Source organism: Macaca nemestrina, chromosome 1 (genome assembly GCF_043159975.1).
Source record: "Macaca nemestrina isolate mMacNem1 chromosome 1, mMacNem.hap1, whole genome shotgun sequence".
In the NCBI taxonomy this organism is placed as follows: domain Eukaryota; kingdom Metazoa; phylum Chordata; class Mammalia; order Primates; family Cercopithecidae; genus Macaca; species Macaca nemestrina.
Window position 1 is genome coordinate 183,648,787 of NC_092125.1, and position 19,315 is coordinate 183,668,101.

General features: G+C 38.5%; 1 protein-coding gene across 13 annotated transcripts in view; it reads left to right on the forward strand.

The window, feature by feature from the left end:
• The first annotated feature begins 283 nt into the window (after nt 1-283).
• The window catches only part of LOC105495012 (BEN domain-containing protein 5), a 1,475,945-nt gene continuing 1,456,913 nt past the window's right edge, over nt 284-19,315 (forward strand). For 3 of the 13 annotated variants that reach the window (XM_011764134.3, XM_011764137.3, XM_011764138.3), the window contains exon 1: nt 284-476. In XM_011764134.3, coding sequence (XP_011762436.2) covers nt 443-476 — 34 coding nt within the window. In that variant the 5' untranslated portion in view covers nt 284-442. The remainder of the gene's footprint in view (nt 477-19,315) is intronic. The other 10 variants (XM_071093269.1, XM_071093272.1, XM_071093285.1 and 7 more) reach the window with 4 other exon arrangements.

A 19,315-nucleotide genomic window follows, 5' to 3' on the forward strand; every position in this document is an offset into this window, starting at 1 on the left:
AAACCTGTCCCAAGTCCCCAAAGTTGAGCACCAACCACAGAAAAGCCAGTTTAGCTAGTCTGGGCGGTCAGTACGAGGACCCCGGTCGCCGGAAGGAAAGTGCCATCCCTACAGACCTAGCCCCTGCGCTCTAGGGGTGGCGGAGCCTGCTCACTTGCCAGGATGCGGTGCCTGGGTTGCGGAGGAGCACCGCCGCGGAGCCCAGGTCCCTGCTAAGGCCCGGGCTCGCGCCGCGGGGGCGGGGCCTTGGACGCACGCTCCTCCCAGGCGTCCCTCCCGCCCTCAGCCGCGCGCTGGCCGCCCGCGCGCCTGCCGCCCGTTGCCCTGGCAACCGTCGTGCCGCGTCTTCCTGAGGGAGCTCCTGTCAGCCCACTGATCCCACCACCCGCTCCCTACTGCCCCGCGGTCTTCGCGTGGGCTCGGAGGCTGAGGGACAACAAAAATGGCGGAGGGGAGCCAGACGGCGCCTGAGGCAGGTCTGTGGGGGCGGTCGATCTGGGAAGGACAGACCCAGGCTGTCCTGGGTCTCAGGGAAGAGGGGACTCGGGCATGGTCCTACTCCTGAGGAGGCGCCGCTGTATATTTGCGCGGTGGGTTATGACCTCAGGGTCAGGGGTCAAGGGTGGCGTGTACCCCTCTGAATGGCGGTCAGGGACCTCGAAGTCAGGGTGGTGGAGGGGAGTGTGGGGGAGTGTGCACACTTCTGAGAGAGCATGGACCCGGAAGGGGCTGGGACCCGAGGGAAGACACAGGACCCTAATCCTGGGATCACCTGTGGTGAAGGCTAATCCTAGGGCTAGGCGTGTCATGGAAAGGGTGTACACAGCCCTGTGGGAGCATGGGAGAGATCCCTAAAGGGGCATGATTTGGGCTAGGGGTGGGAGTAGGAGGCTCTGACTCTAAAGAGGGAGGTATACGTGGAAGGTGTGTTACTTTAATATCAGACAGTGCCATGGAAAGGAGAGTTAGAGTATTTGTGTTTGGGCATGTGCGGTGTCCTCAGGGTCACCCCTGGGCACAGAGAAATTTATGCAAATAATCCTTGTATAGGTCCTTAAAAAGACAAGAGGCCTTGAGGGGATACCCAGAGCCCCAGTCCTTTAGGAGCCTAGCAAAGGAGGCTGGAGCCTGAGTGTGAGAGTATGTGGGTTCAGTGATCTTGAAGGTCATTCAGAATCAAAGGAGTGCATGTCCACACTTCTGTGGGTGGAACATAGCCTTTAAGGGACAGGGAGACTGACAAGAAGGGAGACCCAGGATCCTCTTCCTGAGGGGACCTCTTGTGCATATGGCTGGCTTTGTGAGATACTGACTTTAAGTGTCTCACAGGGTCATAGAAGAAAGCAAAGGTTTTTACAGTTTTGAGTATATGGGAGGGAGTTTGACTCTAAATGAGGCTGACCACTGAAGACCTGGATGTTATGGAATGACATGGGTGTGTGGGTAGAAAATCAGTGGCTTTGGGGATATGTGTGTGATGGGTATTGGCAGTGGTATACATAACCTTGTATATGTGTCCTGATCGGGTATTATCATTACAAGAGTGATCCACTTGAATTACTTCGGTCCTGGGGTGTGTGTGTGTGTGTGTGTGTGTGGTTATGGTACATACACACACCAGAAAATGGAACTGAAAACTATGGCACCCTCAGAAATGGTTCAAGGAACCATTATCTCTCAAGACCTTCATTATTTCCCTTTCTTTCATGGCATCTCTGTTTTATTGAGTAGCTCCTATACTCATTTTATAGTTTTAGCTCCCTCATAACTTGAACATGCTCATTCCTTTATTCATTCATCCACTCAACAAATATTATTGAGTGCTAACTATATGCCAGGCAATAAGTTAGGCACTGGGAATTTCCCTGCTTTGGATTAGCTTACCTTGTCCTTTTTTCCTTTTTTTCTCATAGCATTTATTGCCTTTGAACATACTATTTAATTTACTTGCTTGTATTACTTATTTCCTGTCTCCTTCCACTACAATGTAAGCTCTACAAGGGCGTTGTTTTATCAATACCACGTGTCTAGAACTAAGTGTTTAGTATGTTCTCTATAAATATTTCTTAAATGAATAACTGAATTACTAATATTGTCTGTAAGTGATATTTTAGCTGACATATGATGGGGATTGGATAATTGAAAAAAAGGGCAAACAGTAGTCCAGGCAGCAGGAAAACCATGTGCAAAGAACCCAAGACAGGGCCGGACGTGGTGGCTCACTACGCCTGTAATCCTAGCACTTTGGGAGGCCGAGGCGGGTGGATCACAAGGTCAGGAGATCAAGACCATCCTGGCTCACATGGTGAAACCCCGTCTCTACTAAAAATACAAAAAATTAGCCAGGTGTGGTGGCACACACCTGTAGTTCCAGCTACTTGGGAGGCTGAGGCAGGAGAATCACTTGAACCTGGGAGGCAGAGGTTGCAGTGAGCCAAGATCGTGCCACTGCACTCCAGCCTGGGCGAGAGAGTGAGACTCCGTCTCAAAAAACAAAACAAAACAAAACAACAACAAAAAAACCCAAGACTGGTGGAAACATGTTATGCTGTGTTTAAGGAACTGAAAGGAGACAAGTGTGGGTATATGTGGGGCAATGGAAAGAGAGAAGAGGTGTGCTGAAGCCAGATCTTCCAGTATTTTGTAGACTATGATATGAATTTGCGTCAGAAATCTTAAGAATAATGGGAAGCCATCGAAGGCTTTTAAATGGAAGCATGCCATGATTAGAATAATTAAAAAACAACTCTGGCTACAATGTGGAGAGTACAGAGGATACAAGAGTTGATATAGGATGTACTCTTCACCAGCTACAGTGAGGAGAGTACAGAGGATACAAGAGTGCATACAAAGAGACCTTGGAAGGTAGCAGTGGAGATGAAGAGAAGGAATTGAGAAATACTTAGGAGCTACAATTAATAGGACTTAGTGAAATATGAGGATGGTGGAGAAGGAAGTATCAAAGACTACTTCTCATTTTCTAATTTGTGCAACTGGATAGTTAGTGGTGCCATTACTGGGATAGGGAGCATTGGAAGGGGCTTTGGGTAGGTGTGAAAGGAAAGATCATGAATTTGGTTTTAGACTATGTGGAGATTGAGGTATCTTTAGGACATCCAAATAAGTGGAGAGATTGACAAGCTGGTTGTATTTACAAGAAAAGTAGAAACTGGCATAGAGATAATTATTTTGACATAGAAATAATTACTCAAGCCATGGGTGTGGATGAAATTGCCTAGAGGGAGAAGAGGCCTGGGATGAAGTGTTGAGTAGCTGCAATATTTCAGTGCCTCCCAAAGAGACTGAGAAGGTTCAACTGGAGAGATTAGAGCACAACCAAAGGAATGTTTCAAGAGAAACGAAATACTCAGTAGACTGAATACTGCCAAGCAATACAAAATGAAGGCTAAAAAACTAGATTTAGCAACAGAGAGGTCATTGGTAACATTGACGGTAGAAAACTGGTGATGGTAAAAAGACAGGTCATTTAGGCGAATAAATGCCTCAGTCTTTGTTTAATTCAAATTTCTGAGAGAGAGAATTTTATTGACCCTCCTTGTCTTTTACCACTAAATCACTGTCCAGTTTCAGGATTGACTGGTTTTAGATTAGGTGTGCAGCTATTGCTGGCTGGAGTCCCCTGATACAAAATATGGCCATCTGGTAATTTCTTATCTCACTTGAAATAGCCAACCTTTATGAAGTGTTTGTTTTGTACCATGCGTTGTACTAAGTGTTTATACATTTTACTTCAGTCTCATAACAACTCTCTAAGTTGTCTAAGGTTTTCTCTGTGTTTTATATGTGGAGAAGTTTTGGCACAGAGAAGTTGACAACATAATTAAGATCTGCAAATAATTAGTGGAAGATTAGTTTTTTTGACAATTTGAATATTATCCAGATTCATTATTTGGCTTTGTGTTTGTATTACAATATACCACTTTCTGAAGAAATCATAGCCATGATGAAAATTCCTGCCTTACAGGAAATATTCTAAACTAAGCATATTCTAATAAGGTGAAATGGAAAGAAATGGGCTCAGATCCTTGTATAAACCCTACTTCTGTGACTTATTATATATGGACGTTGGACTCAAGTTTTCTGATCTTCAGTTTCCTCATTTGTAAAATGGGGATGATATTTGCAGGATAATTGTGAATATTAGATATCATGTACTTGAAGTGTCCAATAAATATTATGTCCTTAGTTCACTTGAAGCTTGAATATAAAAAATTTAAATTTATTGCATATACTTTACATATAAAAGCAATTATATAAACATACAATGATGAATATAAGAAATTCTATTTTTTCTTCATTGGTTTTTCACTGCTTTGCTATCAGAAGAAAGACAGACATTAAGTTTTGGAGAATGTAGAATTGTTACCTGAACTATGTATCATAGGACCGATCTCTGTGTGAAGTAGATTTTGAGGAATTTCTTGGAGGAATGAAGGGACACTTAAGATATCTTACGCATGGTTTTATATGTAAAGTATATGCAATACATTTGAAATTTTTTATATCCAAGCTTTTTACAGAGCATGTAGATAGCTCTGTAAGAGGGTCAGATTTACAAAAGGAAGTTTCTTCTTTTAAATCTTGTGCTTTAAAATGGGGACACAAATGTCAGGACTTTTCTTTTTCCCTATAAATTTGATTATCAATACTAATAAAAAAGAAAATCTTACAGTTAGTTACATGTTGGAGTATTAGTCTCATGCAAGATTGCACCTGCTTCTTTTTCTTAGCTTCTTCTCCCTCTGTTGCAGCTATTATAAAAAAAGCTTTTATTTTAATTACCTGGTAAAATAATTTGTTTTTCTATTTTGTCAAGTTATTTTGTGGAGGCCCTGGTAGACAAACATTTTTTTAAATGATGCAGTCTGTTAAAATGGACCTTAATCACTCTCTGTGAAATAAATGGGTCTATTTCAAAAAGCAGTTCTATATGAATCTGAAACCAATTATAGGCAGAATGTTGAAATTGTAAAAAGCCTTAGAAATGAGAATATTGTTTAATAGCTTGTGTTAGTGGTTGGACAAAGTAGTAGTTAAGCCTTTTTTGTTTTAGTTTCTGTATTTGTTAACTGGGGATGATAACAGCTACTTTTAAGGTGAGAATTAGAGATAAGTTATGGAAAGTATACAATGTCTTACACCCCCAAAGAAATGATATCTTAATTGGTGTGTGTGTGTGTGTGTGTGTGTGTGTGAGAGAGAGAGAGAGAGAGAGAGAGAGAGAGAGAGAGAGAGAGAGAGAAACAGAGAGAGAAAGATAATATTTTTTTTTCCTAAAGGCACAGTAGAAAATCACCTTTAAAATAAGAGGAAATTCAGGTCTGCAGTCCCTTATCTGGCAGGTTTGGATGCAAATATATTTCAGAACTCAAATTTCTTTTTATTATGGAAAGGCAATACTGCATATGTACTGTCGATTACATAATACCCCCAATGGGGTATGAGATAGTACGGTGTAATCAAACACATCAATATCACATTCACAGTAAGTGAATAAAAATTATAAACAGAGTCACATAAATTGGGTTGGGTTTTGCCATCAAATTAGTTTTGGTGCCAACGTTAGATATTTGGTGATTTTGGAAAAGGGACTGTGGACTTACGTAATTTTATTCATTTTTGGAAATATTTTCAAAAGTTTAAAATATTTTTGTCACTTTCAGATTTTCTATATTATAAGTGAGCTTTAACTTAATATTAAGATCTCAATAGTATTGGAACAGAAAACGCTATTTTTTGACAAAGTTTATGTGCTTGTTTCTTCTAAGGCTCTTTGGATAATGTCTGTATTTCTGAGATCTATGAATGTTGTAATTTGCTTCAGTTTCAGCATCGTGGCTCAGTGTCACTTTCAATGAAAGATACTAAAGATCTAGATATATTAAGAAAGTCAGAGGATGTGAATATTTTGCGTACATATTCTAAACAAAATCACAGCTTTGTCTTTGAGTCATTTAAGAATAGCAGTTTTATGTGAGTTTCAGAGTATTTTTATTAGTTGTTAAATTTCAGCAATGGAGTATTAATTTTAATATAGATTTAGGAAAAATTTCATTCTTAGATGAATTTGATGTTTCTGATTATAAAAATTATTGGAAGTTTAAAAGCTTGCAGTAATTCATTGATAGTGTTCACCATATGGGAATATGCTAATCTTTGCTTTTTATATTCCTCATTTATTTAATGGGATCCATAAAAGAAATTTCTGTTTTTTTAAACTACAAAGGAAGATGTTTTTTATTGGTCATATATATTTAAGAACTATTGGTTGTATACTTTTGAGTCTCTAAATAGACTTGGAAAAAAGTGTACTTTCATGTCACCTGAAGGAAAACAAAACAATGAAACACAAAAGGACTTCTAAAATTTTATATAGGATTGAAAACTTTTATATAAGATTGTAAATTCCTAAATAAAGATTTTGAAAAATGTTATAGAAATAAATCTCTTGGGGAAGGGAACATCAAAAACAACCTGCCAATAATTATAGTTTGCTTGTCTTTCTTTCAGGAGTAATAGGTGAATCTCTGTGTCATGGCTTTGTGGAAGAAATTAGTATGTATGGGCTGTGTTATTTTATTTATGTATTTATGTATTTTCATTTTTTTTCCATTTCAACTTTTATTTTAGGTTCAGGGGGTACATACACAGGTTTGTTATATGGATAAATTGCATGTTGTGGGGTTTGGTGTACAGGTTATTTCATCACCCAGGTAATAAGCATAGTATCCAATAGGTGATTTTTCAATCCTTACCCTCCTGCTGCTCTCCACCCTGAAGCAGGTCTTGGTGTCTATTGTTCCCTTCTTTGTCTCCATGTGTAATTAGTGTTTAGCTTCCACTTATAAATGAGAACATGTGGTACTTGGTTTTCTGTTCCTGCATTAATTCCGTTAGTATAATGACCTCCAGCTCCACGTTGCTGCAAAGGACATGATCTTATTCCTTTATATGGCTTTTTTATGCATAGTATTCTGTGGTATATATGTATATAATAATTGAGGAGTAGGCTAGGATTTTCGCAGTTGTGTTTGATTGAGTCCTGCTCAACCACCCACTATAATGGATAGGATTGTGATAGGAGGATGTTCGTGTTTATTGATGGGAAAATTTGAAATCGAGATAGGGGCTAGTTTTTGTCATGTAAGGAGAAGTATGCCAGATATTAGAGAAGTTCCTTGGGTCCCCTCTGGGACTCAGAAGTGAAAGGAGGCTATTCCTAGTTTTATTACTAGGGCCGTTATTAAGGATGAAAATTGATTAATAGTATTTATTATTGTTCATTGTCCAGAAGATAGGTGATTGGAAAGGATAGCTATCATGAGAATTATAGATGCGGTTGCTTGTGTAAGGAAATATTTGGTGATGGCTTCTGTAGAGCAGGGAATATATATATCACATTTTCTTTTTTCTGTCCACTGTTGATGGGCTTTGGGTTGATTACATGTCTTTGCTATTGTGAATAATGTGGTGATGAATGTATGTGTGCATGTGTCTTTATGGTAGAACAATTTATATTTCTTTGGGTATATACTCAGTAGTGGGATTCCTGGATCAAATGGTAGTTCTGTTGTAAGTTCTTTGAGAAGTCTCCAAAGTGCTTTCTACAGCAGCTGAACTAATTTAGATTCCTATTAGCAATGTGTATGTGTTCCCCTTTCTCTGCAGCCTCTCCAGCATCTGTTGTTTTTTGACTTTTTAGTAATAGCCATTCTGACTGGTGTGAAATGGTATTTCACTGTGGTTTTGATTTGCATTTCTCCAATGATTAGTGATGTTGAGCATTTATTATATGCTTGTTGGCCTCATGTATGTGTGTGTTGAGCATTTTTTCATATGCTTATTGGCCACATGTATGTCTTTTGAGAAGTGCCTGTTCATCTCCTTTGCCCGCTTTTTGTTATTTTTATTTTTATTTATTATTATGTTTTGAGACAAAGTCACACTTTGTCGCCTAAGATGGAGTACAGTGGCACAATCTTGGCTCACTGCAACCTCTGTGTCCTGGGTTCAAGTGATTGTCCTGCCTCCGCCTCCTAAGTAGCTGGGATTATAAGCGCACACCACCATGCCTGGCTAATTTTTGTGTTTTTTAGTAGAGACAGGTTTTGCCATGTTGGCCAGGCTGGTCTGGAACTCCTGATCTTAGGTGATCTGCCCACCTTGGCTTCTCAAAGTGCTAGGATTACAGGCGTGAGCCACCGCACCCAGCCTGTTAATTTGTTTAAGTTCCATATAGATTCTGGATATTAGACCTTAGTTGAATGCATAGTTTGCAAAAATTTTTTCCCATTCTGTAGGTTGTCTGATTACTCTGTTGATAGTTTCTTTTTCTGTGCAAAAGCCTTTTAGTTTAATTAGGTCACACTTGTCAATTTTTGTTTTTGTTGCAATTGCTTTTCATGTCTTCATCATCAAATCTTTGCCAGGGCCTATGTTCAGAATGGTATTTCCTAGGTTTTCTTTAGGGTTTTTATAGTTTTAGGTTTTACATTTAAGTCATTAATCCGCCTTCAGTTGATTTTTGTATATGTTTCAATCTTCTGCATGTGACTAGCCAGTTATCCCAGCACTGTTTATTGAATAGGGGGTCATTTCCCCATTGCTTGTTTTTGTCTACTTTGGCAAAGACCAGATAGTTGCAGGTGTGCAGCTTTATTTCTGCTTCCTCTATTCTGTTCCATGAGTCTATGTGTCTTGTTTTGTACCAGTACCATGCTGTTTTAGTTACTGTGGTGTTGTAGTATAGTTTGAAGTCAGGTAATATGATGCCTCTGGCTTTGTTTTTTTTTTTTTTTTTTTTTTTTTTTTGCTTAGGATTGCTTTGGGTATATTTATGTTTTGAGATACACTGTCATCTAGGCTGCAATGCTGTGGAATGATCATGGCTCACTGCAGCCTTGATTTCCCAGCTCAAGTGATTGTCTCATCTCAGCCTCCCAACTGGCTGGAACTACAGGCACATGCCACTACACACAGCTAATTTTTTAATATTTTGTAGAGGCAAGGTCTCACTCTGTTTCACAGGGTTTTTATTTGTTTTTAAAATTACTTGTTCATTCAAAACTATATTGAATACCTTGTATGCACCAAGAATTGTGCTAAACTCTGGAAATTCACAGATGTATTAGAAAAAGTCCTTGCCTTCAAGGAGCTCCTATCCTAGTGGAGGAGAAATAGAGTTAGAAAATTATCATTCGGGCAACATAGAGTTGTACACAGAATTCTGAGGCCAGAGAATGGTTCCCTGACAGCCTGGGGGTAGTGGTAGTAGTTCAGGAAGGTGTCTTAGATTAGAATAAGGGACAAATTAATTGAGTCTTGAATGATGAGAAGGAATTAGCCCAGTGGAGGTGGTAGGCAGAAGTGTGGAGAGAAGGAATGAAGGGCAGAGAAAGCAACATGTGCATCACAAAGTTGTGGAGGTGAGAGAATAATGCTCACTTAGAATGTTGTTAAAATTGCACACCTATTAACAGAGCTAAAGACTATATTTCTTCCTTTCTCCTCAGATTCTTAAACATTTCTGGAGTCATAGATTCCCTTGATTAACTGATAAATACCAATGCATTCTTCCTCATGGAAATGCACACTATGTGCAAGCACACAAAAATTTGAAATGATTTCAAGGTATGAAATCCTGAAGCTCAAATTAAGAAATCCTCTGGGCCGGGCATGGTAGCTGACGCCTACCCCAGCACTTTGGGAGGCCAAGGTGGGTGGATCACCTGAGGTCAGGAGTTCAAGACCAGCCTGGCCAACATGGTGAATCTCCATCTCTACTAGAAGTACAAAAAGTAGCTGGGCGTGTTGGCGTGCACCTGTAGTCCCGGCTACTCAGGAGGTTGAGGCAGGAGAATTGCTTGAGCCTGGGAGGTGGAGGTTGCAGTGAGCCAAGACTACGCCATTGCACAGAGCAAGACTCCATCTCAAAAAAAAAGAAACAAATCCTCTGTTCATTAGTTATGAGGTCTATTTAGGAAACTGATCTTGAATGTAGGAATACTTTGGTGAAAAGGGTTGATCTAATAACATTTGTATTAGAGCAGGTTCAAAGCAAATGCTGGCTCCTAAATTGTTTTGTTTATCTTTTTTTTTTTTTTTCTTTTTGAGACAGAGTCCCACTTGGCTAGGCTGGAGTGCAATGGTGTGATCTTGGCTCACTGCAACCTCCACCTCCTGGGTCCAAGCGATTCTCCTACCTCAGCCTCCCAACTAGCTGGGACTACGGGTGCATGCCACCACGCCCAGCTAATTTTTGTATTTTCAGTAGAGACAGGGTTTCACCATGTTGGCCATAATGGTCTCAATCTCTTGACTTCGTGATCTGCCCTCCTCAGCCTCCCAAAGTGTTGGGATTACATGCGTGCACCACCACACCCTGCCTTTAAAACCTCATGTGGATGTATCTGTCTCTGTTGACAGCATGACATAAATAAGGCATGGATTTTGGAATTAGAAAGATAAGATTTAAAACATTCAACTCTACCAATTAATGTGTAATAGTGGTTTCTCTAACCCAGTTTTCATCTTTAAAATGGAGATACTAGTCCTTTATTCAATAGGGGTGTGAGGTATATGTAATGTATATAGTATAGGAGAAACTGTTTTCACTAAGTAATTAGATTAATTGGTACCTTTCATTCTATTAGATATACAGCTTTATACATGTTTAAAGATCTTCTCCCGTCATGTAACTACCCCAGGTGCTTTAAGAAAACAATTTTATAATTTTATTTGGATGGAACATCAGTCCCTGTGTCATAAACATATAGGAAGAACTTAATAATTTTAATAAAAATTGGAAATATATTACTAAGCTGTAATACTGTAACTTCTCAATTTAGTAGTGTCATTACCAATGATGTACCACTACAAGAATAGCAGTGATTATGGGAAATGCTAGTAAACTTTTTGCAGCCTACTAACAATTGTAAATGTTTTAAACTTTCCTATAAAAGACTAAAAAGCTTTTATCTCAGTTTAGGTTTATCAAATTGTGGGGTCTTTAATTTGCATCACACATATTATACAGCTGGATGAAAACCAAATGATTTAATAAAAGTGGTGGGTAATTTTTTATTCTTTTCTCTGATGAGACTGATTCTTTTGCTTCAATATAACAGAAACTACGCATGGTCTAGGACTCAGCTTCACGAAAGAAACTTACCCTTATATTTTGAGGAGGGACTCATGATCTCATTTACTCTTTTTATTAATTCCTATAACCTGATTTAATAAAGCCCTAAAAAAGAGGAATGTTTCTTCCTTTAAATTCACATTTGCTAGTTTGGGACTAATTTCGGGTTGTGTTGTACTGATTAGAGCTTTTCTATTTCTGGGAGATTTTACATTTTGACTAGATCAGTGTATCTTTAATTCGATTGAATTTCTTCAATTAAGGGACTTAATAGACAACTGAAGTACTGTATATATTTTTAATGGAAATTGAAAGTGGTTATATTCTGAGACAATGGGTGTTGTAACTAACTACTGAACCAAATTATGATTCCAGGGTCAAATTACTTTTTGGTGGAAACAAACGAGGACATGTTCTTTTCCTGTATTATTTGTACATTCTTACTATCCAGGTGGTTTCAAGTTGGCAAAAAAGTTGTTCTCAGAAAATTTTACATGTGATCCTGATAAAGTATAATTTTCTTCAGATATCTAATTTTAATGCAGTTTCACATTTAGGTTATCAAAAGTTGCCAACTCACCCTTGAAAACACACTGTACACTTAAAAACCTCTGGGAATGAGCTTCTTGTTTTTAGGGTGACAAAAGCATCCTTATCCTATTGTGGTCTTCTCTGAACATATACATATTTTGAAAGCTTAAGAGTTTTGACTGGTTTTCAAAAACAGGATTAAGTATTATCAGGAGGATAGATAAATTACTTTTGTTGCCGTCCTAGCAAGCTGAATGTTCTTATATTGCTAATTTAAAATTTTTTCTTATTTATTTATTAAAAATTAAAAAAATTGTGAGTATGCAGTAGGTGTATATATTTATTAGGTTACATGTGATGTTTTGATATAGGCATGAGATATGAAACAAGCACATCAAGGAGAATGGGGTATCCATCCTCTCAAGCATTTATCCTTTGAGTTACAAACAATCTAATTACACTCTAAATTATTTTAAAATGTATAATTAAGTTATTATTGATTATAGTCACCCTATTAGGCTATCACGATAGCAGGTCTTATGGTAGGTCTTATTCATTCTATTTTTTTTCAACCCCTTAACTATCCCCAGCCTCCCACTAACTTTCTCAGCCTTTGGTAAACATTCTTCTACTCTCTATGTCCATGAGTTCAATTATTTTGATTTGTAGATCCCACATATAAGTGAGAACATGTGATGACATATGTCTTTCTGTGCCTGGTTTATTTCACTTAGCATAATGATCTCCAGTTCCATCCACGTTGTTGCAAATGACAGGATCTCATTCTTTTTTAGCTGAATAGTACTCCATTGTGTGTATGTACCACATTTTCTTTATCCATTCATCTGTTGTTGGACGCTTTGGTTGCTTCCAAATCTTAGCTATTGTAAACAATTCTGCAACAAACATTGGAGTGCAGATATTTCCTCAATATACTGATTTCCTTTCTTTTGGTTATATACCCAGTGGGATTGCTGGATCATAGGTAGCTCAAATTTTAGTTTCTTGAGGAACCTCCAAACAGTTCTCAATAGTGGTTGTATTAATTTACATTCCCACCAGCAGTATATGAGAGTTCCCTTTTCTCTATATCCTCTCTGGAATTTGTTATTGCCTGTCTTTTTGACATAAGACATTTTAACTGGGTGAGATGATATATCATTGTAGTTTTGGTTTTCACTTTTCTAATGATCAATGATGTCAAACACCTTTTCATATGCCTGTTTGCCATTTTGATGTCTTCTTTTGAAAAATATCTATTCAAATCTTTTGCCCATTTTTTGATCAGATTATTAGATTTTTTTTCCCTATAGAGTTGTTTGAGCTTCTTATATATTCTGGTTATTAATCCCTTTAACAAATTAACAAATTTAACAAATCTTTTTGTTAAATTTATCTGATAGGATTCTGAATTTCTTCTCTGTGTTATGGGTAGTTTGCAAATATTTTCTCCCATTCTGTGAGTTGTCTCTTAAGTTTGTTTATTGTATCCTTTGCTTTGCAGATGCTTTTTAACTTGATGTGATCCCATTTGTCCATTTTTGCTTTGGTTGCTGAGCTTGTGAGATATTGCTCCAGTAATCTTTGCCCAGTCCAGTGTCTTGGAGAGTATCCCCAATATTTTCTTGCAGTAGTTTTGTAGTTTGATTTCTTAGATTTAGGTCTTGAATCTATTTTGATTTGATTGTTGTATATGGCAAGAGATAGAGGTCTAGTTTTATTTTTCTGCATATGGATATTCAGTTTTCCTAGCACCATTTACTGAAAAAACTGTCCTTTCCCCAGTTGTATGTTCTTGGCACCTTTGTTGAAAATGATTTCATTGTATGTGTGTGGATTTGTTTCTGGTTCTCTATTCTGTCCTATTGGTCAATGTGTCTGTTTTTATGCCAGTACCATGCTATTTTGGTTACTATAGCTGTATCATATAATTGTAATCAGGTAATGTGATTCTTCCAGGTTTTTTTTTTTTTTTTTTTTTTTTTTTTTTTTTTTGCTTTAGGATAGCTTTGGCTCGTGTGTGTGTGTGTGTGTGTGTGTTTTGTGTATGTGTGGTTCCATACAAATTTTGGGATTGTTTTTTCTATTTCTGTGAAGAATCTCATTGGTATTTTGATAGAGATTGAATGAATCTGTAGATTGCTATGGGTAGTGTGAAAAATCTTAACAATATTGATTCTTCCAATCCATGAACGTTGAGTTTTTTTTTTTTCTTTTTTTTTTTTTTTGATATGGAGTCTTGCTCTATCACCCAGGCTGGAGTGCAGTGGCATGGTTTTGGTTCCCTGCAACCTCCACCTCCCGGGTTCAAGTGATTCTCCTGCCTCAGGCCCCCAAGTAGCTGGGACAACAGGCATGTACCACCACGCCAGGCTAATTTTTTATATTTTTAATAGAGACAGGGTTTCATCTTGTTAGCCAGGATGGTTTTGATCTTCTGACCTTGTGATCCACTCGCCTCGGCCTCCCAAAGTGCTGGGATTACAGGCATGAGCCACTGCGACTGGCCGAATATCTTTTTTATTTTTCAATGTCCTCTTTAATTTCTTTGATTAGTATTTTATAGTTTTCACTGTAGAGAGCTTTCACTTCTTTGGTTAATTTTTTTTGGTATTTAATTTCATTTGTGACTATTGTAAATGGAATTAATTTATTGATTTCTTTTTAGATTGTTCATTGTTGGCATATAGAAATGCTACTGGTATTTGTATGTGGATTTTGTACCCTGCAACTTTGTTTATCAGTTCTAATAGTTTTTTGGTGGAGTCTTTAGATTTTTTTCAAATACAAGATCATCTACAAACAAGAATAATTTGACTTCTTCCTTTACAATTTGGATGCCCTTTATTTGTTTTTTTTTCTTGTCTGATTGCTCTGGGTAGGACTTTCATTACTATGTTGAATAATAGTGGTGAAAGTGAGCATCCTTGTTGTGTTCCAGATTTCAGAGGACAGGTTTTCAGTTTTTCCCTATTCAGCATGATACTAGCTGTGGTCTGTCTTTAGGTTTTTTATTGTGTTGAGATGTATTCCTTCTATATCCAGTTTTTTGAGTTTTAAAAAAAATTTTTTTTTATCATGAAGGGATGTTGAATTTTATCAAATTCTTTTCAGCATCAGTTGAAACAATTACATGGTTTTTGTCCTTTATTCTGTTGATATGATGTATCATATTGATTGATTTACATACGTTGAACCATCCTTGCATTGCTGGGATAAATTCCACTTGGTCATGATGAATGAACTTTTTAATGTGTTATTAAAATTAGTTTGCCAGTATTTTGTCAAGGATTTTTGCATCAGTTTCTGTTCATCACAGATATTAGCCTGTAGTGTTGTTGTTTTTTTTTCTCCTAGATGTGTCTTTTTGTGGGTAATACTGGCCTCATAGAATGAGTTTAGAAGTATTCCGTTCTCTTCTGTTTTCCAAAATAGTTGGAGTAGGATTGGTGTTAGTTCTTTAAATGTTTGGTAAAATTCAACAGTGAGGCCATCAGGTCTTGGGCTTTTCTTTGCTGGGGACTTTTTATTGTGGCTTCTACCTCATTACTTGTTATGGTCTGTTTAGGTTTTGGATTTTTTCATGGTTCAGTCTTGATAGGTTGTATGTGTCTAGGAATTTATGCATTTCTGCTAGGTTTTTCATGTGATTGGCATATGGTTGCTCATGATAGCCTCTAATGATCCTTTGAATATCTGCCATATCAGTTTTAGTGTCTCCTTTTTTCATCTCTGATTTTATTTATTTGAGATTTGTCTTTTTTTCTTAGTCTGGCTAAAGTTTGTCAGTTTTGTTTATCTTTTCGAAAAGCCAAGTTTTTTGTTTTGTTTATCTTTTATATTACTTTCTTCAGTTCAATTTCATATATTTCTTCTTTAATCTTTATTATTATTTTTTTCTATAAATTTTGGGTTTGCCTTGCCCTTGATTTTCTAGTTATTTAAGATGCATCATTAGGTTGTTAATTTTAAGTTTTTCTACTTTTTTGATGTAGGTCCTTACGGCATTAAACTCTCCTCTTAGTACTGCTGGTGCCATATCCCATAGGTTTTGGTATGTTGTGTTTTTATTATCATTTGTTTTAAGAAAATGTTCAATTTCTTTCTTAATTTCTTTATTGACCCACTGGTCATTCAGGAGCATAGTGTTTAATTTCCATATGTTTCTATAGATTCCAAAATTCCTCTTGTTCTTGACTTCTAGTTTTATTCCCTGTGTTCAGAGAAGATACTTGATATAATTTTATTTTTAAAAATTTTAAAGACTTGTTTTGTGTCCTAATATATGGTCTGTCCTTGAGAATGAGGCAAATGCTAAGGAGGAAAATGTGGATTCTGCAGCCATTGGTTGAAATGTTCTGTAAGTATCTGTTAGGTTCGTTTGTTCTACAGTGCAGATTACATCTGATGTTTCTTTGTTGATGTTCTATATGGATTGTCTGTCCAATGCTAAAAGCAGGGCGTTGATGTCTGTAGCTATTATTATCCCTCATCTTTTGTTTGTCTGGGAGTCTTTATTTGTTTCTCCTTCATGTTTTAAGGATATTTTAGCCGGATACTCTATTCTAGGGTAAAGTTTTTTTTTTTTAACTTCTACACTTTAAATATGTCGTGCTTGTCTCTCCTAGTCTGTAAGGTTTCCATTGAAAAGTCTGCTGCCATTGTATGTTATTTGTTTCTTTTCTCTTGCTGCTTTCAGGATCCTTTCTTTATCCTTGACCTTTGGGAGTTTGATTATTAAATGCTTTGAGACAATTTTCTTTGGATTAAATCTGCTTGGTTTTCTATGACGTTCTTGTACTTGAATATTGATATCTTTCTCTGGGTTTGGGAAATCCTCTTTTATTATCCCTTTGATAAACTGTCTACTCCTCTCTCTCTCTCGCTCTCTACCTCCTTTTATTTTTGAGACAGAGTCTCACTCTGTTGCCCAGGCTGGAGTGCAGTGGCGCGATCTCAGCTCACTGCAAGCTCAGCCTCCCGGGTTCACGCCATTCTCCTGCCTCAGCCTCCTGAGTAGCTGGGACTACAGGCACCCGCCTCCACGCCCAGCTAATTTTTTGTAGTTTTAGTAGAGACAAGGTTTCACCGTGTTAGCCAGGATGGTCTCGATCTTCTGACCTCGTGATCTGCCTGCCTTGGCCTCCCAAAGTGCTGGGATTACAGGTGTGAACCACCGCGACCGGCCTCTACCTCTTTTTTAAGGCTAATAACTCTTAGATGTGTCCTTTGAGGCTATATTCTAGATCTTGTAGACATGTTTAATTCTTTTTTATTTTGTCTCCTCTGACTGTGTGTTTTCACATAGCCTGCCTTTAAGCTCATTAATTCTTTTTTTCTGTGTGATCGATTCTGTTATTAAGAGATTCTGATGCATTCTTCAGTATGCCAATTTTATTTTTCAACTCCAGATTTTCTGCTTGATACTTTTTAATTATTTTAATATGTTTGTTAAATTTATCTGATAGGATTCTGAATTCCTTCTCTGTGTTGTTTTGAATTTTACTGACTTTCCTCAAAGCAGCTATTTTGAATTCTCTGTCTGAAAGGTCACATATCTCTGTAACTCCAGGATTGGTCACTGGTGACTTATTTAGTTCATTGTGTGAGATCATGTCTTCCTGAATTGTCTTGATGCTTGTAGATGTTCGTTGGTGTATGGGCATTGAAGAGTTAGGTATTTATTGTAGTCTTTGCAGTCTGAGCTTATTTATTCTTGTCCTTCTTTGAAAGGTTTTCCAGGTATTTGAAGGGACTTAGGTATTGTGATCTAAGATTTTGGCTACCACAACTATATGTGCATTTAGGGGCTCCTGAAACCCAGTAATGCTGTGGCTCTTCCAGATGCCAATAGGTACCATCTTGGTTGTTTTGGATAAAATATGGAAGAATTTTCTGGATTTCCAGGCAGAATTCTTACTCTGTTCCCTGATTTTGTTACAAACAGAGTCTCTCTCTCTCTCTCTCTCTGTCATTCTGTACTGGGATGCCTGGAGCTGAGGGAGAGGTGGCACAAGAACCCCTGTGGCCACCACCACTGGGACTGTGCTGGATCAGACCTGAAGCCAGCATATCCCTGGGTCTCACCAAAGGCCTGCGATAACCACTACCTGGCTACTGCCTATGTTTGCTCAAGTCCCTAAGGCTCTACAATCAGCAGGTGGCTGAGTCAGTAAGGTTTGTGTTCTTCCCTTCAGGGCAGCGAGTTCCTCCCATTCCCGGGCAGGTCTGGAGATGCCATCAGCGAGCTAAGTCCTGGAAACCTTAGGAATCTGCTTGTGCTCTGTATGCCTGGATTTGCGTATTCCAAGGGTCCATTTGGTACTGTACCCCATTGTGGCTGAGTTGGTATTTAGGTGTAAGACAAATCTCCGTTATTATTCCATCTCCTTTTCTCAAGTAGAAGGAGTCCCTCCCTATAGCCATCACAGCTGGGAATGTGCTGGGTGACACCTGAAGCCAGCATGTTCTGATTCTCACCTAAGGTCCACTGCCTGGATACAGCTGCTGATTATTCAGGGCCTAAGGGCTCATTAATCGGCAAATGATGCATCCTGCTAGGACTCTGCCCTTCAAGGCTGCAGGTTCCCTTCTGCCCAGGGTATGTCTAGAAATGTCATTTGGGAGCTGTGGTCTGGAATGAGGTCTCAGGACTCTGTCTGGTGCCCTATCCTACTGTGGCTGAGCTGGTATCCAAGTTGCAAGAGAAAGTTCCTCTTGAGTCTTCCCTCTCCTCTCCTCTGGAGGAAGGAAGGTGTCACTTTTGTTGCTGTAAGCTGCACTGCCTGAGGTTGGGGGAGGGATGCACAAGCATTCCTTTGGCTACCCTGGCTGGTTTCTCACACTGTCTCTGAGCCCAACATAGCACCAGGACTTGCCCAGGAATTACAGTCCTTGTGCCCTAGACTGCCTTTCAGGTTTATTTAGGACACCAGAGCCCTTTTGTCCATGGTGGTGAGGCTTGCTGGAACTCAGGTTCTAACCACTGCGATGGGTAATTACCCTCTGGCTAGGGCTGGTGTAAATGTTCCTTCTGGGGGTGCTGGTTGATTTCTGTTCAGTGTTGCTTTCTGCTGTGACAGGGTAGCACTGAGTTCCAATGCAAAGTCCCACAATCACTGCATTTCTCTCTCCCTCAAGTGCAAAGATTCTTTTTCTGTGCTATGTGGCTTCTGCCAGAGGATGGGGGAGCAGTGGCTTAGGCAATTTAAGACTATTTTTCCTCCCCCTCTTCAGTACCTCTTTCAGTGATAGATAGGAAGTTAAAACGAGATACAGTGACCACTCACCTGATTTTTGTTCTTATTAAGGTGCTTTTTTGTGTGGATAGTTGTTCTTTTGGTGTTTCTGTGGGGAGGATGATTGATGGAGGCTTCCATTTAGCTATCTGGCTCCACCCAAGAACTTTCTTTTTCAAAGAATGTAGAAATTAGGTAAAATCCTTAAACTTTTCAGCTGTAGTGTTCCTGAATTTTTCTGCTATAAGCTTTACGTACCCTTTCCTTGCTCCAGTTAAATAAAAGACACTGGCCTACTGAATAAACCCTAGATCTTTGGCCCCTTTCTTCCTTCCTTCTAACCTTTATTGTTCTCTCTTTCTCTTTTTATTACTTGGCTATTGTC